The 23,513-nt window shown below is 40.7% G+C and overlaps 1 protein-coding gene across 2 annotated transcripts in view; it reads left to right on the top strand.

The window, feature by feature from the left end:
* LOC147668910 (uncharacterized) overlaps nt 1-23,075 on the top strand; it is a 436,976-nt gene extending 413,901 nt beyond the window's left edge. For both annotated transcript variants that reach the window (XM_086948355.1, XM_086948356.1), the window contains one exon: nt 18,756-23,075. In XM_086948355.1, coding sequence (XP_086804481.1) covers nt 18,756-21,862 — 3,107 coding nt within the window. In that variant the 3' untranslated portion in view covers nt 21,863-23,075. The remainder of the gene's footprint in view (nt 1-18,755) is intronic.
* Nucleotides 23,076-23,513: the final 438 nt, after the last annotated feature.

Here is a 23,513-nt window from a genome sequence, read left to right as displayed (position 1 = left end):
CCCCGTTCAGTTTAAGGGATGATGAGGACATCCAGCTTTTAACTTCTTTGAGGCAGTCTCTAAGCCCGTCTGACGCAGGTGTGTGAGCTTCCTGCGCCAGAGAGACCACCAGCTGTGTGTCGTCCACGTACGAGATGATCTTAATCCCAAAACGGCGGACGACATCGGCCAGTGGCCTCATATATATGTTAAAGAGGGCGGGACTTAAAGAGGAGCCTTGGGGGACTCCACACCTCAGTGGTCTGCTAGTGGACACCACATCCCCGTCAAAGACTCGGAAGGATCTGTCCTCCAGGAACGATTTAAACCAGCGCCAGGCTTTGTTCTAATGCCAATACTGGACATACGGTGCAGCAAGGTGTCATGGCTGACCGTGTCGAAGGCAGCGCTGAGATCAAGGAGGATCACTGCCACTGATCCTCCCTGATCCAGGATCTTTCTAGACTCCTCCGTGACCATGAGGAGGGCGGTCTCGGTCCCGTGTCTGGGTCTGAAACCCGTTTGAGTGGGGTCAAGAAACTGGGCGTCTTCCAAGAAGTTCACCAGATGGTGGTTAATGAATTTTTCTAGGATTTTGCTCAGCCACGGGAGCAGGGAGATGGGCCGGTAGTTGCTAAGGTCTAGCGGGTCTAGGTTAGGCTTTTTTAATAGTGAGCGGACCATGGCATGTTTCCATTCTGGAGGGACTTTGCCGGAGGTGATGGAAGCATTTATTACATCCCTGATGATTGGGAGAGTGATATGAGATACTGACATTACGATATCTGGCGGGGCTGGATCTTCAGGTGAGCCGGTTTTTACTTTGCGGGCTAGAGTTTCAAGAGTAGCAATATCCAGAGGGGGAAAGTGATCCAGAGTGGGTTGAGGCAGGGGGACGGGGGTAATTGGAGCTGCGTTGGATTGAGTTAGGGGGGTGTTCTTACTGGGGGGAAAGGCGCTCGTGTTTTCAGCGCGATTTTATGCAGTTGTAAGGGGGCGTGGCCTCCAAGTGGGCGTGTCCCAGTTTGGGCATGGGTGATGGCGGTAGTTGTGGGACGGCGATTTTCTCCCTTTTGCAGCGCTCGTTCCGCTGTTTGGGGAAGTCCTGCACCAAGTAATCGAGTGTGAGGGTGAGTCAGTTTAAAAAGGAAGTATTTCCCAAATTAAAACAGTCAAAAACAACGATCAGAGTGCTGTCTACTACCTACTCCCGGCTGTGCCTCAGGAGGTGCTTTACAATCAAAGGCGCTCGTGTTTTCAGCGCGATTTTATGCAGTTGTAAGTGGGCGTGTCCTCCAAGTGGGCGTGTACCAGTTTGGGCATGGGTGATGGGCATAGTTGTGGGACGGCGATTTTCTCCCTTTTGCAGCGCTCGTTCCGCTGTTTGGGGAAGTCCTGCACCAAGTAATCGAGTGTGAGGGTGAGTCAGTTTAAAAAGGAAGTATTTCCCAAATTAAAACAGTCAAAAACAACGATCAGAGTGCTGTCTACTACCTACTCCCGGCTGTGCCTCAGGAGGTGCTTTACAATCAGAGTCACTGACCAAGGGTTCCCAGGTTCCAGGAAGATGTTTTTTAAGACTGCCTTCAATGTCTTCTCCTTTGCTGCTGTTGTAAGGTAGTAGTATTTACTCAAGGCAGCCATCTCTTCCAGCTTTTCCAGCTTTTGTTGATTTACAGAAAATTCTAGTCGTACGAGTGTGTTTCTGGTACACGCGGGGAGATGGAACAGTCTCTTATACGCGCTGCAGTTAATTTTTTCCAGGTCCTTATATAGTTTTAAGGGGAACGCTTGTTGGACGTAGTTAAGGGCTGGCATTAATTTGGCCTTTAGTACTCTTTGGATAGCCGTTGTAGTGGGGCTGTGTAAGGTGGATTGTAGTTTGCAAAGGGCATTGGTGATAGTTTTCCCTTTGCCTTGAATTTTCCTTAGATGTACACCAGGTAGCCCCGATTCATGATACCAGACGCCCAGGTAGTTGTATTGCTGCGTGCATCCCAAGACCAAGTGGCCTAGCCTCCATTTAAGTGTTTTTTTTTTTTCGGATAATGCCCCAAAATTACGATTTTTGATTTGGATTGGTTGGCCACCAGCCTGTTATTTTCGTTCTATTTTGCCAAGGCTGTCAGCGCCTTTTGTAGGCCTATTTTGGTATGATCCAGAAGTACCAAGTCATCAGCGTATTGCATGAAATGAATTTTGCTACCCCGATCCTTGGTGTGGCTAAAGCTGCTCCGGTCAATGCATGGTCCATGGCCCATACTGGTGGCAGAAGATTTTCGGTTCACACAGCCACTCTCTGCAATGCACTTCCGTTGAGAATGCGTTTAGAGACCTGCACTCTTTGTTTTCGGAAGCTTCTGAAGACACATCTTTTTCCGACTTAATGTATTAGATCTGGCTCTGTGGTTTGTTGGTTGTTGCCTTTACAAGCGCTGGGATGCCCGAGGGTAACTACGCGCTATATAAAACTCCAAATAATAATAATAATAATAATGTCCGCTGTGTATAGGCTAAACAGCAGTGGTGCTAAAACGCACCCCTGCTTTAAACCTCGATCCGTTTCGATGTTCTCTTATGCGGTGTTGCTCGAAAGTTTTGATTCTGACCCACGTGCGTTGATACAGTGACTGAATTGCTTTCAGTAGGGCGGGGTTGGTGTTCCAGAGTGCCAGCTTCTTCCAGAGAATGGCGCGGTCTACCCCGTCAAACGCTGCAGAGTAGTCGATGAAGCATGCGAATAGGGGGAGACTTTTACGCGACCGTACTTGGTGGACTAGATAGGAGAGTGCTGTTATATTGTCCACAGTAGAAGACCCAGGTCTGAATCCTGTTTGGAAGAGCGGCAAGAGTACTTCTGTGCTTGCCCATTTGGAGTAAGAAACGTTCAAAGCTGTCTGCCAGGCTTCTTGGTACCTCAAAGATTAAGGCCCTCGTTACGAGTTGCACAGTAGTGGCCATGTGAAAACTCCACACCCTTAATTACCGGTATAGTAACATTGTGCTAGAACATGCAATTACCAGTTAAGCCCCATGGAATGGGCAATCACTGTGTGTACCAGGTTTTACTGGGCATACAACCGTACAGAATTTCCAATTCTGTGGGGTTAGAGCAGGCGGTAAATGGAAGCAGAGGCTTCTGTGTAGTGGGGATGAGGCTGTTTGAACCTGAAGTTTAAAGTGATTTTACTTGCTGCTTTTTCCAGACAGTAAAGTCAGGCCCAGTTGTCTTACACCACGGAAAACAGTGTGAATACACTCAGCCATTTGTCATCAGGAAGAGCGGAATTGCGTGCAAGAATTCCATCTGCGTGACTCTTAATGAGGGCCTATGCGAAAACACTTCCACCGCAGTCCTTGCGGGACCCTTCTTTGATGCTCTGAGAGCCAATCAGTGTTTTTCAGTCCCTTCTCCACCTCTCAATTGACATTAAGAAGGCTTTCATATCAAGGGTTCCTCCATATCTAGAGGGTCTACAGTGACAAGATGAGGCTTTGACATAGCAAGAGGTTCGATTTCTGGAGACGTTGCAACCACCAAGGAACTTTGATGTCCAGAATGTTCCAGCCATCCAAAAGGCATTGCATGGAGAGGTTTGACATCCACATGGTCCTTAAAGTCGAATGGTCACACCAATCTGGAGGTACCTAATTTTGAGGTAATCTGAACTTGGTGCTTCAACAGTGATGGTGCCTCAAGTTGGTGGTACCTTGTCCCCAGACCTCAACATCAATAAACTGTTACTATGAAGTGGCCTCAAAGGTGCCAGGACATGTATGTGGAGAGCCCTTTGCTATAGAGAGTTCACACTCCATGGCTCCAATATCAACTTTATTATGTTGGAAGAACGTACAATATTTCAGTGGGCTGTAGAAAAGGCAACACTGAATTCACTGCCACATGCAGTCTTGTTTACTGACTTGCTTTCTGTTTTTGTTCCAGTGGTTTATGGCTGTCTTTGTTCTACCTTTTGGTCCTTGTATCAATAATAATAATTTGTATGCCCACTTGCTGATTTATTTAGCATTTTGTGTGGAAAGTTCCCTGCCTTTTGTTGAATTGTTTGGCCGCCTGACATCTAGAAATCCAGGCAGGTTGAAAGGCCAAACTGAGGTTTGACAATCCTGATAACAGTTTTCCTAGTTCCTTCAGACATAGAACATTTGAAAATCAGCTCATTAGCCATGCCCACTCAGGGTGATAGTAACCCTTCCATTTCTCTGGTGTCCCTGTATAAACTAAATCCAAGACAGAAGGATGATCCTGCTTACAGACCCTTTAACAAGAGGAAGATCTTGAATCCAAAACGGTTTCAAAGGGGTTCAGCTACTTGGCTTTAGGACTCACGCACAAACGTGATACCAGCACCTTCACCTAAAGACAAGCACGGGCTGCTGAAAGTGATTGCTACTACAGATTCTGCTCCTGAACAGATGGATAATGGAGCTACTCCATTGCACCTCAAGCCAGTCAGAGCGATTCTGGACAGAAGCGCAAAGAGGAAATTGGAAGTAAAGCGCTCGCTAGTTGAAGTGACCGAAGAAATTAAAGACATTATTCTCTTCAGAAATCATATAAGACACCTTGGTAGAATACCTGACAGTGTCAGCTGCCAATCTTTCAAATTCAACCATGTGTTACATCTATGCTAATGGGGTTAATTTGAAACCTTCCCTTTGCAAACTGTTGGGCAGTCTTTGTCTTCATGCCATGATCCGCAATCAAACTACACTACTTTTTCAAATTTAGACCTCTCTGGGAACCTACAAGTATCCTGAGGTTGAGCGTAGCCAGTACAGTTGGCTTTCTCTATCCTTGAGCCTTATGGGTACAAGAATGTGTAGAGCCAAGGGGGGAGATGCAGAAAGAACAATCTACAAACAAGAAAGTAAGAGTGGATCTTGAACAATCATTGGGCAGCTGTTCACATGGGCCCCCACATCCACACAAGGAGTATATGCAGTAATATGGTCTTAGTGCAATGCATATTCATGAACAGTCTCGGATAAGACTCAGCTCCTTAAAACCAGAAAAGGACAATTTCAGAATCGGGTAACCAAACTATTCACCAATCTTGTGCTACCCAGACAAGTCCACATCCTAAACCTCTGTAACCACTTAAAGTTGTTCAGTAATTGGTCAAAGCTTTGTAACCAGACAAGCAGCTAGTGGAACTCTTAATTGCCATCTGGGAAGTTGTCAGGATTCTTGCTACAGCTCACCTCTCTTGACTATCACAATATACCAGCATAACTCATATCATTCCTCCCAACATTTATGAACGAATAAACATCTTGTACCTTGACCTTTGACGATATTACATCCTGTTGGTAATAGATACCTGCAGCTGATGTTCCCCAGTTTGTTTGAAAAGGCTTAATAACTTTAACAAATGTTTTACTATGCATATGCAAGGTCATGAATAAGCACACATTATGCCCCAGGACACTGAGGGCAAGCTAACTGAGATAGATGCTGCATGGGCACGCAATCGCTTCTTACTGTAGGAGAACAGGGTCCTTGCCTCACCAGTCACTACCGCAGAGCAAGGACGCATAAGCAAGAAAACATACAGCTAATAACTGCCAGAGGCAGTTGTATTATCCTGCAAGATGCCGAGATAGGTTGCATCAGAGAAGCTGGCTCCAGAACCACCTCACGGTCATCCTCTGGAGACAGAACAACAGGACTCCCAAACTCAGCAGAACCCAATGCCGAAGGACAGATTTGATGCAATACTTCAAGCCATTGATTGCTAAGAATTTCCCTGGAATCTAAAATTGATAATGTGGCAGCAGAACTCACGCTCCTCCACAGTAAATTGTCTGACCGCATCACTAATGTAGAGCAAACCTCAGCTGAGGTACAGCCCATCATGGATATTATGGAAAAGCAAATGAGGGAATACGAAGTAAGGGCCAGATGTACAACCAGCAATTTTGCGAATCGCAATTTGCAAGTCGCAAAACTGGATGTACAACTGTGTGTTTAACACTGTTTGCGATTCCCAATGGGGTCGCAAATTGCAAGGCTCATGAATATCAATGAGCTGCTCTCAATTTGCGAGCCCATTGGGAATGGCAGGCCCTCTCGGGTATGGTGCCGTGCGGGCTCAGTAAACCACGATGTCTGGGACTGCTTTTAAATAAGCATTTTCTTTTCTTTTTTTTTTAATGCAACCCGTTTTCCTTAGATAAAAATGGGATGCATTTAAATTTAAAAAAAAGAAACGTTTTAGTTTAATTTTTTAAGTGCAGGTAGTGGTCCCCGGGACCACAGCCTGCCGGTAGTGGTCCCTGGGACCACTGCCTGCTTTTAAAAAATATTTTCAGACCCTGTAACAAAGGGGAAGGGGTCCCTAAGGGACCCCTTCCCATTTGCGATTCCAAGAGGGTGGTAATTTGCGAGTGTTTTGCGACTGCAAACATTCATACATGGATTAGAGAGTCACTATTTGGGAGGGAAAGCCCCTTCCAAATAGCGAGTTTCTAAACACTTTTTTGCGAGTCGCAGTTCATTTGCGACTCGCATAATTGTTATAGTACATGGCCATTCCAATTTGAGCATGTGCAAACGGGTCGCTAACCCGTTTGCGCATGCTAAAATTGGTCTACATCTGGCCCCTGTGACTGCCACCTGGAGAACACGGATGAGGATGCAGAAGGACGCTCAAGATGTAACAATTTCTGCTTAATACGCCTTCCGGAGGGAGCGGGGGCCAAGATGCAGTGGGGTTCACTGAAAAATGGTTGAGGGAACAATTACTATCAGCGTCATTATCGCCCTACCTCTCAGTTGAAAGAGCACTCAGCGTCCCTCTTAGGCTCAAACCCCGTCTGTTTCTCTTTAAGCTTCTCCTTTACCGTGACAGACTCAATATTAAGGGAAACATGGAAGCTACAAGAGGTCCAAGTAGAGAATACCACAGTGATGTATTTTCCGGATTACACTGTAGGGGTGCAGCGCCAATGCAGCTCTTCCCTAGCAGTAAAGCAGCAACTTCCGCAACTTCATATCTAATACTCCCTGCAAGACTGCGTATAGTAGCTGATGGTAAAAAATGGGATTGGTTGGAGTCGTTTGGGAAATTCTCGCGCCCCAGACCGACTGGCGGGGGGGGGGGCGGCGCGAGGAGATACTGTGAAAACTGCTGAGCAATGCAGAGAACGGAAAAGTACCCGTACACCTAATTTAACTGCTGTACCGAATCTAGAACAAATAATCAAAGAATTGCAACAGACACTCCAGGAGGTGGAAAGGATTTCGAATTTGGCCAAAAACTCTGATAGAGAAATGGTATTAGCTCGGTCATCTAAGGATGAAGGCTCCTCAGTGGTCTGTCCCCAAACGCTAACTCTCTGCCAGATGTCACCCCGCAGACGGTCTCATTTGATATACAATAAATCCTTTATTTAGCTTCCTGCTCATTACTGTAACTTTAAATGCCTGCACGTCAATCACCAGGTGTTGTGATGCTGCTATAGTATGAAGTGATGGTCGTGTTTGGGGGGTGGGGTGGAGCGCTGGCCATCCTTGATGGAGAGACAGCCTGGGAAATTGTTTCCCTAGCATACAGCTGGAAGGTCACCGGTGAAACTTTATTTCCTTGCTACTGGGTGGGTATGCTGAACCTGAAAGCTCTGAGAAGCTACGGGCTCTCACACCCACACACTTTAGGGGTTTGTTTTGCTTAAGTGCAATACAGCTCTTGGTTTGAGCAGTCCCTCACGGTTGTAAGGTCTGCTCTTTTGGTATTACATATTCGCCATGTTGGCATTACGTTTAAGACAAATTCACTTAGGCACTGTTGTACTCTATTATTGCAGACCCCAGACGCCACTTTAAAATATGACCAGACGTATGTACCCTATCCCTCCCAATTCATGTGCATGAACCCACTCAAAACATGACATCACAACGCATTATAACATGGAATGTGCAAGGCCTACGCACCCCCTCCCACAGATATGCGGTATATGCATACCTCAAAAGACATAACTAAGCTGTCCGGGAATCAGTTAAACTTGATTGTACCCGACAGTGCCCTACCGTCTGAAAATCAGCTGACCCGGTTTAAACTGCACTTCACTGATTTTTCACATTTGTAGCACTGCTTGGCCACTTGAGAGAGCCAAAGCATTACAAAACAAAGCTGAGAGTGCATCATGGCAGTCCCGGGTTGATGCACTGTGTTTTATGGCACCAAGCCAGTGCTGTAGCAGTGGCAGCCCGTCCTAATCACAGGACAGGTGTCCAAAGCGGGCGTCTAAAATGTAGAGGCAACACAATCTACTACCTTGTCCATTTGACCAATTCACTGATATTCCATCAAGGAATAATGCTGGCAAATTCACCTACATATTTCTTCCTCATCGCAGTACTTCAGCAGCTGCTTTCATCCAATAACACATTCGAAATCAGATTACCAAATCTTCATTTGAAGTCTTGCACGGCGGTCACTGTTATTAAGGCCGGCACTACTGCAAACCAACAGGGTTTGTCTTAACACGGCAACTGGCCAGAAAAGCTAACATTTTGATCAAACAGTACGGGTGATAGTGGCACTTTCGGTAGCAATAATTTTTTTCAGATTTTAACACACATTAGTATGATATGAGCAAAGATTTTACCGTTTTAGTACTTGCTTAACTCCGTAAAACAGCAAGCAATAACTGAAAAGTGCACAACCATGTGACCGATGCAAAGAATCTACCACGTGGCACCACTTTTGAAGCGTTTTATTTAGATCTAATGAAACTAGAAAGACAGAACATTTGTTAAAAACTACAAATGATATTGCAGCAGATGCTAATTCATATAGCAAATGCTGTATATTAATTACGTGAAAACCGGAGCAGGAGCAGAAGCAGAATCACATATTTACAGTGTCTCTCACTATCCAGTAATATTTCTGATATGGGGCTTATTTAGATCATCTGAAACGCTCTAAGGGTCTCATTTAAGAAGTGCACACAGATGTGGCCCTTGCTCCAATCGCTCCCTTGGCGGGAAGAAAGATGCCGCCCTTGCTGATGAAAAATACAGCAGCACGTCCTAATCAAAGGTCAGTGGTGGCAAAGGGTGAGGGGTAACTCGGAAGGCAAGGTAGCAGGTTGAATGGGTGTTAAAAATACATCAATTGCAGCACGTTAGCATGTTAAGAACGGTTGAAAGTACTTTAAACAGAAACGCTAGAGTCAAGGTAAGGGCCGTTGCGTTGTTGGACCTTTATGCAAATAAATCTGTTTGCTCTTCTAAAGATGGGCGCCTAGGCCCAGCTCGCTCATGCCATGCCAAAAGCCAGCCCTGGGTCCAAATGTGGAAATTTGTGTGGAGATGATTTCTGCACCCATCTTTTCACTTTGTGTGTGTTACAGGATGACTGGAAATAGCTTTCACGGATGACTTTTACACACCCTTTTCAGACTAGGTCCTACCTCTAGGAAATTGTGCCAGCAGAAGAGGGCTCAAGGAGAGGGAAAAAGACTGTTTTCATGCGTAGTTCATCACAGAAGAACTACTGAGGGGCAAAAACTGACCTGCTATGGTGTGCAAACAGTGTTACAACCATTAGTACCTTCAAACTGAGAACAAAGCTGCACACTAGGTTCACTTTATGTGACTGCACCGGAATAATTCACTTAATAAACGTGGTTTACAAAATAGGAAATCCCAGGAATGGATTCACGTTTAGTGAACGAGAAATAATCTGGATACCTTCAATGTGAAATATGCTTAAGTCAGTGATGCAGTTTTTGAATGATAGTGCCACTTGTCTATTATTACAGCAGATATGTCAAAGATGGCATAGGCATTCAGAATGCACGCAACTAAAGAGGCCAGTAATGAAATGGGCATGCCGGGCGGTTTGCAATGTTACCTGGGGTAATCCTTCAAAAGTGAGCAAGGGTTGGCTAGGCAAGAAAAATAAATTATTATATCATGCAGTGGACGTGATTTCTCTGCTGAGAGACCAAGGAATGTATTAGTCTTGCTTCCGAACTATACCTTCCACTTCAAATAGTTTCCCCATCAGCTAATAAATAATAAGAGAACGTGAAGCCTGAATCTTCCTTGAACAAGTTATGCATCAATCCCTGTCGGCCCAACCCTCTATGATAATGTATTACTTTTAGAAACATTAAATATGGCAGTAGATGAAAGGCTCCTACTCCCACCTTGCAGCTCATTGTCTCCCTGTAGTTCACAGAGGCCCAGAGATTTACCTTTGCTTGCCAAATACTATGGCAGTCAAATGTATTAATACAAACCTGTTTTGAAATAATTCAGTTTACAGTTTTCTAAGACTTTTAGAGGATGCTCGATTATGTATTTGTCATTAGGTTTTGGCCAAGAGCTGTGTTACTGGGAGGCCTCATTGTATTAACAGGTAAAAAAAAAAAGTGCTACTTTTAAAAAGATAAAGCAAGGCATTTGTGCTTTAGGAATAATCAGAAACATTATAGAGAACTAGAATTAAGTAAATGTTTCCTTTTATCTTTCCGGTTTACCTTTCATGGGAGTCGTGATATTTCGGGCACAGACAGGCAACTTAATATCTAATCTTTCACACATGAACCTGAAAGATGTCAAGGAGAAAATCTGACTATTCATTATACTCCACACCACTCTATCATGGTGTTTCTCCTCTAGTGTGGTAAAAGGTAGTGCAGACATCACTCTCAGAAGGCTACAAATGGAGGGTCAACACTCAATTACAAAAAGATGACACTAGAATTTAAAAAGGAGTTAAACCATGTAATTTTATAAAAAAAACTATTTTAGTGCTCCGTTTAAAAAGAAAACCAATTGAGGAAATTGGTTGGGCAGAGCATGATTCCCAGAATGCAGTGCAGTTTCAGATAGCCTCCGTTCATTGAAATTGTCATTTTTTTTTAAACATGTATTTACTCAGTTTTTTATAATCAAAACCAAAAGACAAAACATTTATCCTCAGAAACTTTAGTGAGTAAGCAAAAAACAACATTCACCTGAGAGTGTTTTAGGATGTTGGTCTAGGGTTTCCCATGGGTCCCCCTTTCCTCCTGGTTCCGTATCATTGAGGAATATTTATGACAATCCGGCCTAAGGTGGGGATCAGCCACATCATGACATCCTTCAGCCTCTAACTTTCCTAAATTTCCGACGGTATTCTTTGCCTTCACAGATATTCCATCAAGCTCCTTGCACATGTGATACCCATTTGCTATTCCAGTTTTATCAGGCAGTGTTGATTGCCTCATTCTCTGGCCATGTCTAATTTTGCAGTGATGAAGCACAAGGACTGAAATAGAAACTTTTATCTGGGTAGAACAACACCATTTTAAATTCACAGAATAACAAATTGGGAACTGGGGAATCATTGGGCTCTCACTGTGCAGTATTATAGATAACCCACTCATTATATCTTTCCTGTGTCATTAGATGATCTTGAGAACACATAAATTGCCCAGGAATGCGCCTTCCTCAGTCATACGCAACCCAGGCTATTTTATGTAGACTCTTTCGGTTATACTAAACTCTTGTATAATATTTTAGATTGTCCATCATTTGTAACTTCATTAAATTCATTAACTAGTTGTGTTTCTCCAGTTTCGTGCCATGAAATTGCATAACGAAATACTGTTTAATATCCTTTGTCTAACATGCCTGTCAAAATACACCAAAGCTGAATGGCATTGTACTGTGTTTTGGGAATCTGAAGCAGCCTGATATCTAACAGAGATACTGTCAAATTCCTCTTTTGTGAGGCTGTATTTTTGTAAAGGAATAATTCCATGATTAATGATTTAGTTCTCATTTTAATTGTAATTGGAGAGATGTAAAGAACTGAATGCGTTTTTAGATGCATTTTGACAAGTATCTCTTTGAAATATGTGTTTCTCACATTTCACATATAATTGGAGATATTTTGGTATTTATTAATTTTAACGATTCCCTTGATAAACTAGGATTACAAGTAAATAACTATTCATATACAAACTATTCATATACAAATATTAAAAGAAAAATTAATAAGTGAATGAGCTCCGTTTCCAAGAATGTTGCTAAAACCTACAACAGTTTGACTAACCTAGTTAAAAGTATATGTTTCGGGGGGACACGGCAATCCATACTTTACAGGAATTGAGAGTTTCTGAGCATCATTTGTAGGGGAGGAGGGTGGAGGGTTGGTCATCCACCAGGGGGTGGAGGTGTTTGAGGTGGTGGTGGTGGGGTGTGGGGTGTGGGGTGTAAGGCAGCAGTAGTTAATTTTCAACGAATAGAATAGCAGACCATTTCAGTATGTCTATTCTGTAGAGGTAGTAAGAACCAGAGTAGGAATGCATTAACTAGATTATTTCGTAACGCTTTGAAATGGATAAGAAAATACAATTCTGTACGTTAAACATTAACAGCCTCAATGATTTCAGAACGATAGGGATTCTACGTAGATTAGTTCAATTATTGCAAATTGACATTTTGTGTCTACAAGAGACACACATCTCTTGGGATAAACGGAATATGCTCAAAAAATGAGGTCTCGAATTGTTAGTTTGCTCTAAACAGACCGGGGTCAAAAGAGGGGTTGCTATTTTTATGAAGCAAGGGGTGGGGAAATGTGTCAGAACCGTAGCGGATAAATGGGGCAGATGGGGGCTAGTAGAACTTGTTATAGAAGGTAATACATTTACAGTCTGCTCCATTTATGGTCCAAACCTGGATGATAACGAGGTAATAAATACTATTAACTTAGAATTAGCAGACTGGTGTCTACCTATAATTCTATGTGACGATCCTAATGTTCATTTGGAAGCCGACTTTAATATAAGGAATACTGCATATTATAAAGGCCGAAAGATTAGGACCTATAGAGCACTAAAGGAGTTAATATTAGGGAACGGGCTGATTGATGTGTGGAATAAATTAAGACCTACTGACTCTGGTTTTACCTTTTTCTCTGCTCCGCACCAAAAGTCAGTTCGCTTGGATTATTTTTTCACATCCCTAACTCTGCTGGAAAAAGTCAAGATCGATATCCTACCACAAGTGGTTTCTGATCATAATCCTCTTGTTCTTGAACTCATGTTACCATCACAACAAAAATATCAAACTAGACAATGGTCATTTCAAAGAAACCTGTTGTTAGATGAGGACTATCTTTCCCATATAGCTAAGATTATAAATGAATTTTTCATTTATAATAATGAGTCTGCTTCAATCCAAACAGTATGGGACACTTTTAAATCTATAATAAGGGGGAAAACCTTGAGTTTTTCGAATTTCCGTCGCAAAAAGAAACAGGAAGAATTTAAGATATCACTGGATAAAGTAATAAAAGCAGAATTAAAGCTAGCTGCTAATATAAAACTTGGCCAAAATATTGAAGAAGCGCAACGCGAATTAACAACTGAACGCACTGGTGTATACTCATATCTAGCTGATCAAGTAGCATCTAAATACAAACAATACCAAACGGAATGCTATAAATTTAGTGAGCAAACTGGCAGAATTTCAGCACAAAGGCTAAGACAGAAGGCCGCTTCTAATGATGTCTCGAAGATTATTGATCTAGAAGGAGTAGTTCAAGAATCTAGAAATGGGATATTGAATGCATTTAGTGACTTTTATCAATTACTATATAAAAGAACAGATGATGGAACCAGTATAATTAAGGAACCGTCACTATATTTTAGGAACTTAGATTATCCTGCCCTCACGGAAATTGAAAAAGCGAAATTGGCCGCTCAAATTACCTGGGAGGAAGTTGAAAGAGCTATCCTTGGGCTAGCATCAGGTAAAGCAATGGGGCCGGATAATATCCCTCTTGAGTTCTATCGTGCTTTTCGTAACCTGCTTAAACCTGAACTTTTTAAGGTTTTTCAACAAGCGTTTCAAGGTGTTTCACCTGCTTCTTGGTCTTTGGCGACCATAGTTGTATTTAAAAAAAAAAAGGAAAAGAAACTTCTGATTTAGGGTCATATCGACCAATTTCCCCTTTAACATCAGACAGTAAGATTTTTTCCAAGATTTTAGCGAATAGGTTAAATAACATCATGCCTAATTTGGTTTATAAATTCCAACATGGTTTCATCCAAAAAAGAGACACAACTGATCACGAAGGCGAATAATTACTCTTCTAGATTGGGCATGGGCCACGGGATCTCCAGTCAGTGTGGCCCTGTTGGATGCCGAAAAGGCATTCGACAGGGTCGACTGGGGATTCCTGTGGTCTGTGCTAGGCTGGAAGGGGTTCCCTGAAGAGTATCTGACTGCTATCCGCGCGCTATATATTAATCCTAAAGCCGTAATACGGCGGCTGCAGAGACTTCTACTCCTTTTCCGATTACAAGGGGGACACAGCAGGGCTGTCCCTTCTCCCCCCTATTGTTTGCGCTTATAAAAGAATCTGATATCCCTTCTGTTAAAATTCATGAAATAGAATGTAAGGTTTTCGCATACGCCGACGACGTTGCGATAGCCACATCTGATTTTCAAACTGCATTGCCCAAAATTATAGAATTAGCCTGTGAATTCAGTGAATTCTCGGGATATAAATTAAATATTTCCAAGATACAGGTAATTCACTCTACTGCAGGATCACCGGAAGGATTGACACTGGCAACTTCAGCTTTATATTTGGGCGTAAAAATCTCTGCTAATGTAGAAGATATTTTAGCGCTAAACTTAGATCCTTTGTTGGTTTCGGCCAATCGAACTCTCGAGAGATTGAATAATTTACATCTTTCTTTATACCGTCGAACCAATGTAATTAAGATGATTATTTTCCCCAAATTTCTTTATTTGTTTCGCACTATTCCATTACTGTTTTCCTCAGTATTTTTCAGTAAGCTAGATAGAATAGTTTCCAGATTTCTCTGGGGTTATAGGAGAGCTAGAAGATCTTTTAAATGGTGTACACTCCCCAGGGAAAGGGGTGGTTTGGGGATGCCAAACTTTCAACTATATTATTGGGCAGTCTCATTAAGGCTTATGGGCACTTTAATTTTTCAAGATTTTTCTATGGACGAATCTATACATCCCTCTACATATATATGAAATGGTATTAGGGGCTGAAGCACGTCAATGTTTGCTAAGAGTAATCTAACCAAGCTATTACAAAAAAACTAAAATTTAAAATTATGCTAGCAGCGTTTCAAATTTGGAAGCAATTTAAAAAAATGTTTTGTTGTTGTAAAGATCTTAACTTTTACACACCTCTGCTCAATAATCCAATACTGCCTGCAATATTTAAAGATTCTATTATTCAGAGATGGCAACGGTCTGCACTATGTATATTAGGAGATTTCTATCAGAATGAACAATTTGTCTCATATACATATTTGCAGGAAAGATATGATTTTTCTAGAGGAGATTTTTTTTTAATATCTCCAAATACGACGTTTTTTGAGTCTAAAAATCTGCTCAATACCAGTAGGATGATGCAATTTGGAATGCTGTAAGAAAAAGAATAGAATTGGTGTGATTTATCAGACAATGCTAAACCGAATTGAAGATAATTTAGAAGCTTTTACAGATAAATGGCAGAAAAGTTTAGGCACAAGGAATATAGATGTATCTAATTCATTAGAAATGGCCAGTACTGTCCTATTTAATGGATCATTAAAAAGCCAACATTTTATGTGTATCTTCGATTTATACTACACTCCGGCTAAGTTAGTAAAATGGAAAACAAATACTGGCACTAAATGTAGTCGATGTGGATACTATGGCGCAGATTCAACCCATATGTTCATCCATTGTCCTAAACTGGCTCAATTTATTATTGAAATTCAAACTTTTTTAAATAGTATTCTAGATACACCAATTGCGATATCTGCTGAATTGATAATATTAGGAATGCAATCTGACCAGAGCGGGTCTACAACAGTAGCAGAAGAAGGCTTTCTCTTTGTTGCTATGTCTATATTTAGATACTGTATAACTTCACGCTGGTTGGATAAAGACCTGCCGATGTTTCATCATTGGCAAATGAAATTATTATGTATCTATCAACTGGGAAAAGCCATATATAATTTAAAGGGTAGGAGAAAAAAGATGTATGGACAAAAACTTTGGGCGCCTATCTCTAATTGGATTTAATATGCTTTCCTTGTTGTATTATTAACATCATTGTGCTTATGCTTGTTTTATAACAATTTACTGCTCTTCATATGTATTCTTGTGTTTGATATATTTATGTCAGTTTCTCTTGTTTTTTTCTGTCTATGTAATATTTTTCCGTGTACAACTACTTGCTGCCACTTCAACTCAATAAAAAAATATAAGTATATGTTTTAAAGTACTAGAACTTGTGGTGTTTGTAAAGACATTTTGTTTGTGAACTTTCAAATCACCATAAAGATTTGTCTCAAAACTAAAATTTAGCTTTTCGTTACGATTTTATTGTTGATAGAGCATTTTTTTCTATATCCGTATCTTTCAATATTTAAACATAAATGTTGAAGAATGTTATACCTCGTTACATATACTATCACGATCTCACATTTTGAGTGGGTTAATCACTTTGCAAAATGTGCTTGGTAGTTCTTTTTTATCACGGGGAAGTCCACTCAAACCATTATCACTGTTTAAAACATACAACTGCAGGACGACATAAGATTCTCTCTGGCCTGGTACTTGATCAGTAAAAACATTCATAATTCTAAAAAAAAAATGTAAATATTGCAATATATATTATAGTTCATACCACTATTTGTTCTCAGAGTATACTCTACAAAATCTAGTTGTTGAATATTTTCAATGTGCATTATCAAGAAATCAAAAACAAGTGACTCAAGGTAACTTCAGTTTTTTTTTTAATTGTACAGAGGTGTCAAAGCAAGCACTTGTTTGAATTGAATAACATAGTCAAGTCAAGTCAAGTCAAAGATTTATATAGCGCGCTACATACCCGGAGGGTCTCAAGGCGCTTGAAGAAGGGTGGGGAATTACTTGTCGAATATCCAAGTTTTAAGTTGTTTTCTGAATGCTAGGTGGTTCTGAGTGAGACGAAGGTGAGTGGGGAGTGAGTTCCAGGTTTTAGCTGCGAGGTAGGAGAAGGATCTACCTCCCATGGTGGTTTTATTGATGCGAGGTACGGTAGCAAGCGCTTGGTTGGAGGATCGTAGTTGGCGGGAGGGGGTGTAGAAGGAAAGTCGTGTGTTGAGGCATTCGGGTCCAAGTTCGTAAAGTGCTTTGTGTGCGTGGGTTAGGAGGCGGAAAGTAATCCTCCTATTGACGGGGAGCCAGTGGAGGTTTTTCAGGTGATTAGAGATGTGGTCTTTACGTGGGATGTCTAGTATGAGTCCGGCTGATGCGTTCTGGATGTGTTGGAGTTTATTCTGGAGTTTTCCGGTGATACCGGCGTATAGGGTGTTTCCGTAGTCCAGATGGCTTGTAACCAGTGCATGGGTGACCGTTTTTCTGGTTTCGGTGGGGATCCAGCGAAAGGTTTTTTTGAGCATGCGAAGGATGTTGAAGCAAGATGATGAAACGGCGTTTCCTTGTCTGTTCATAGAGAGTGAGGAGTCCAGGATGACGCCCAGGTTCCGTGCGTGGTCCGTCGGGATGGGTGCTTTTCCAAGGGCCTCTGGCCACCAAGAGTCATCCCAGGCGGAGGGGGAGGTACCTAAGATAAGGACTTCTGTTTTGTCTGAGTTCAGTTTCAGACGGCTGTGCTTCATCCACTCGGCTACTTCTTTCATTCCTTCATGTAGGTTAGTTTTGGCGGTGTTAGGGTCTTTGGTGAGTGATAGGATCAGTTGAGTGTCATCCGCGTAGGAGATGATGTTGAGGTTGTGTTGGCGTGCGATGGCCGCGAGGGGGCTCATGTATACGTTGAAGAGGGTGGGACTGAGTGAGGACCCTTGGGGTACGCCGCAGATGACTTCAGTGGCCTCTGAGTTGAAAGGTGGGAGGCAGACTCTCTGGGTTCTTCCGGTGAGGAACGAGGTGATCCATTCCAGTGCTTTTCCTTGTATTCCGATGTTTCTGAGGCGCTGTAGAAGGGTGCTATGGCAGACAATAAAAAAAGTATTTATTTGACTCACTGGTTTGTGGCGTGCTATTTTACTGCTCTAAAGAGAGGTTTAATAAGCACACATGGATAATGCTCTCAGTATTACATGTTTTACAGATTGTTTCACAAATAAACAGATAGAAAAACATTTTCCTCTTCGTATTTATATTTAGAAATGCAAAAGCGTATCACTGGGTATCTTTTGAGTTGCACTCAGTGCTGTTAACCAGGGCAGCCATTGCAGATTTTACAGTAAGTGGAAACGAAACAAAACAGTAGGAAGTTTAAATAGCTACATATATATAAGTGTGTTTGTACAACAATGCTGATGTTTTCTGATTAGTATTATTTATTATATTATATATAGCTGCTTATATCCCATAAAAGGACGTGAACTACGCATTGCCCACTGCTAATGTGCATACCCACTTTTACCACACACAGTGAACATTGCATAGAAAGAGCATGGACTTAAAATTATGTACAATTTCTTTAAAACACTAATTTCTCTTGCTATAAGCAATTAGAACTAGACAGTTCCAAATACTTTATAACTTTGTAACATTTAAATATTGGCCATGATCTCAGCTCCACCTCCTCCCTAACAAACCCTGATTTTTTTTTGAGCAACCAATTCTTTGTTTCTCAAATTTACTCACAAAACTAAAAGTTCTTTTTGTTGTAGCACCATGCCGTAGCCCTGAGATATTAATTGTTTCTTTGTTATACTGTATATTTTGAACGCAAGTAAATAAATTATCTTTGATCTCACAGGTCATGGAACAACAAATCATAAAAATTGTGAAGATGTTTTAAAGTGTTTCAAAACCCCAACATGCACATCATCTTCAAGACAATCGGATCTGAAGCCAATAGCTGATCATGAAATAGATTGTAAAACAGTGTCGCTGCCAGAAATAAAAAAAGAGAAAACTGCACAATGTGAAAAGGACATGAAGAATGAAACACATTCTGAATTACATCAAGGGATTCTGAAAGTAGAATCTCCAGATAGCTGTAAGGAAAGTGAAAGTAACCTTGGATGTAAAAATGTGCCCAACCTGATGACGTTAAACCAGAGACAGCGTCCATTTCATTGTACTGATTGTAAAAAAAGCTTCAGTTTGAAGGAATATCTTATTAGACACCAGAAAACCCACATGAAAGTGAAACCTTTTCAATGTACTGATTGTGAAAAAAAATTCATTAGAAAGATTGACCTTGTAAATCATCAAAGAACGCACACAGGAGAAAGACCATATCATTGCAGTCAGTGTGGAAAGAGCTTTGTTCAAAAGGGAAATCTTATTACTCACCAAAGAACTCATACAGGAAAGAGACTTTTTCAGTGCACTAAATGTGAAAAAAGTTTCAGTCTGAAGACATATCTTATAAGACATTGGAGAACCCATACAGGAGAGCGACCATTTCAATGTACTGATTGTGAAAAAAGCTTCAGTTTGAAGGAATATCTCATTAGACATAAGAAAACACATTTAGGAGTGAAACCATTTCATTGTGAAGAGTGTGGGAAGAACTTCATTCAAAAAGGAGGTCTTATAAGTCATCAAAGAACTCATACAGGAGAAAGACCTTATCATTGCATTGAATGCAAAAAAAGTTTTTTTCAAAAAGGAAATCTCATTACCCACCGAAGAACTCATACCCGAAAGAGATTATTTCAGTGTACTGAATGTGACAAAAGCTTCAGTTTAAAGGAATATCTCATTAGGCATCAAAGAACTCATATGGGTTTGAAACCATACCAGTGTAATGAATGTGAAAAAACCTTTACTAGAAATGTAGATCTTATCATTCATCAAAGGAAACATACAGGAGAAAGGCCTTTTCAGTGTAATCAATGTGGGAAAAGTTTCACTCAGAAAGGAAACCTGATTACCCATCAGAGAACACATACTGGAAATAGACTTTTCGAGTGCACTGAATGCAAAAAAAGCTTTAGTTTAAAATCATCTTTCATTGGACATTTGCGGACACATACAGGAGAGCGACCTTTCCATTGCACTGAATGTGATAAAAGATTTAGTTTGAAGGAATATCTTGTTAGACACCAGAGAACACATTTAGGGGTGAAACCATATCAATGTGATGAATGTGATAAACGTTTCAGTCAAAAGGTGGATCTTAAAAAACATCAAAGAGCACACAGTGGTGAGAGACCGTACCAGTGTAATGAATGTGGAAAAAGCTTTATGCAGAAGGCAAATCTTATTAACCATCAAAGAATCCATACTGGAAAGAGACCTTTTCAATGTCTGCAGTGTGAGAAAAGCTTCAGTCTGAAAATATATCTTATTAGACACAGTCGAACACACACAGGGGAGCGGCCTTTTCAATGTAATGAATGTGAAAAAAGCTTCACTTTGAAAGAGTATCTCATTAGACATCGGAAAACACATATGGGTGGGAAACCATATCAATGTACTGAATGTGAGAAAAGCTTCAGTGTTAAGGGATATCTTATTTCACATCAAAGAACACATAGTGGAGAGAGGCCATACCAATGCACTCAGTGTAGAAAAAGCTTCACTTGGAAGGGCAATCTCATTATCCATGAGAAAACGCATATGGGTTTAAAACCATATCAGTGTACTGATTGTGAGAAAAGCTTCATTCGAAAGGTAGATCTTCTAATTCATCAGCGGAAGCACACTGGAGAAAGACCTTATCAGTGTTCTGAATGTGGAAAAAGCTTCACTCAGAAGGGAAATCTTATTACACATCAGCGAACCCATGTTGGGAATAGGCTTTTTCAGTGCACTGAATGTGAGAAAAGCTTTCGTTTGAAGGTATCTTTCATTAAACATTGGCGAACGCATACAGGAGAGCGACCTTTTCACTGTACCGAATGTGAAAAAAGCTTCACTTTGAAAGAATACCTCATAAGACATCAGAAAACACATACAGGAGAGAAACCTTACAAATGTACAGAATGTGAGAAAAGCTTCAGTATGAAGGCATATCTTATTGCACATCAAAGGACACATAGTGGAGAGAGACCCTATCAATGTACTCAGTGTATAAAAAGCTTCACTTGGAAAGGTAATCTCATTATCCATCAGAAAACTCACTTGGGAATAAAACCATATCAGTGTAATGAATGTGAAAAAAGTTTCATTCGGAAGGTAGACCTTATAATTCATCATAGAAAGCACACAGGAGAAAGACCTTATCAGTGTGGAGAATGTGGAAAAAGCTTCACTCGGAAGGGTAATTTAATTACCCATCAAAGAGCCCATGCTGGAAAAGGTATCTTTCAGTGTTTCCAGTGTGAAAAGAGCTTCAATTTGAAAACATCCCTCATTAGACATTGGCGAATACATACAGGAGAGCGGCCTTATCATTGTTTTGAATGTGATAAAAGCTTCAGTTTGAAGGAATATCTAATTCGACACCAGAGAACCCATATGGAAGTAAAGCCGTATGAGTGTAGTGAATGTAAAAAAACCTTTACTCAAAAAGTGGATCTTAAAAAACATCTAATAACACATACGGGGGAAAGACCTTACCAGTGTACTGACTGTGTAAAGAACTTCATGCGAAAAGTAGATCTTATTATTCATCAAAGAACACATACAGGAGAAAGACCTTATCAGTGTGGTCAATGTGGTAAAAACTTTAACCAGAAGGGAAATCTGACTACACATCAGAGAACCCATACGGGAAAGAGACTTTTTCAATGTGCTGATTGTGAGAAAAGCTTCAGTTTAAAAATATATCTCATCAGACATCGTCGAACACACACAGGAGAGCGACCTTTTCAATGTACTAAATGTGAGAAAAGCTTCAGTTTAAAAGAATATTTAATTAGACATTGCAAAATACATTCGGAACAGGATTCAACTATTATTATTGACTGAAATGACTGATGGTGAAGGAACTTCCAACTTACCATAGGAAAAAATATACCTTACATGGAGATGCTTTGCTCACTGGGAGTGGCCATTTTGTACTCCATGCAGAAAAAGCTTGAGAGGAAAATATCATTCATTAGGCAACTCATACTGGATGTCTCATTGGAGACCACAAAATATACAATGCCGTTATATACTGAACACATAATTACCAAATTCATATGGATGGCATCAGTCATCAAATAATGCATACGAATATCTGAAAATTGAAACAGACAATGTTTAGTTTTAAAGGACCATGTGTTGTGTAATGTGCAGCGTAAAGTATTATAGACTGAACAGCCTTGAAGGTGCAGTCCATTCCTTTCATAGAAAGAAAGCAGAAATGTAAACCAGCTTGACAACACAAACCACATGATCATACCTAATGTGACCAAGGCCTTAATCAGTTGGAAAATGTTAATGTATTTTCTTATTTTACATCCACTTCCATCTCTTCCTGACTAAACACAAGTATATTTAGGAATGTCATCAAATCACCTGTGATGGCTGCATAAGGAACTCTCATGGAATACAGACTCATCTGTTGATAGACCAAGATGTTTCTGGACAAAGCTCTACATTTTTGTCATTGGTCATAGGTTCTTCTCAATGCTACTGTCTGCCAGCTGAGAGATTTTATTGAAATCTATATTGAAGGATAATTTCTTGGCTGCCTATGGTCTAATGGTCCCTGTGTAGTCTCACTTTTTCCATTCAGTGCCATGATGTCTCCGATGTGGTATAAGTGTGTTTAATGAAACACGGCATGATAGCATATTGTCTATTTTGCGTATACTCCCTTAGCAGATCAAGACTCTGAAAGTCTTTTAAGGTGCAAAAACTCAACTTGCAGACAGTAACCTTGACAGAGAAGAGAAAAGGAAAGAACTTTACAACAGTTCAATTGTGGTCTTAATTTATGTTTAATGTTTGCAACAGGAATTGAAACCGAAGGGTGTCAGAATGTTCTGCCCAGGACCAATTTCAGCCCTCTGCACGGTGTACTGCATGCCTGATGAAAAATGGTAAATAGCACTTACAGATTTATAGGTAGTACATTGATAAATGTTTCAGTTGGGCAGAGTGAGACATGGTTCAGTGGAAATCTCATGAATCTATGTAGTAAATATTGAAAAATATCTGCATATATATTTTAATAAAAACATCTAAATTGAAATATTAGGTGGGTTTCTCTGTTGCCAAAAGCATGGTATTTGGGAGAGCATTGAACATTAATTTAAAATATTAGTTGTGAAAGACATTATCATCTTGTTGCAACATTTTTATTGACCCTTTAATATGAATGTACACAAAAAAGTTAAGAAGAGGTGGGAGGTGAAACATAACCACCCCATCCCAAGTATGGGAAATGCTTTTTAATACCATGTTCTCCATGGCACAGTTTACAAAATGAGCTTAACATTCATAGAGAAAAAAGTCCCAATATATAACACATTTTCCCTGACAGAAGACAAAGATGTGTATGTTAACAAGAGGGCATTCATCACAGAAGTTCAATAAGGTGGCCTACATGCATGCCCACCAGACCATTGTTTTAATATTCTAACACTTAACATGTGAATGACAGAAGCAGCAATTATACTTTTGTATGTTT

The sequence above is a fragment of the Lissotriton vulgaris genome, unplaced genomic scaffold (assembly GCF_964263255.1).
Source record: "Lissotriton vulgaris unplaced genomic scaffold, aLisVul1.2 SCAFFOLD_907, whole genome shotgun sequence".
Lineage (NCBI taxonomy): Eukaryota > Metazoa > Chordata > Amphibia > Caudata > Salamandridae > Lissotriton > Lissotriton vulgaris.
Note: the sequence above shows the minus strand (reverse complement) of the source record. Positions and strands in the feature narration are given on the sequence as shown.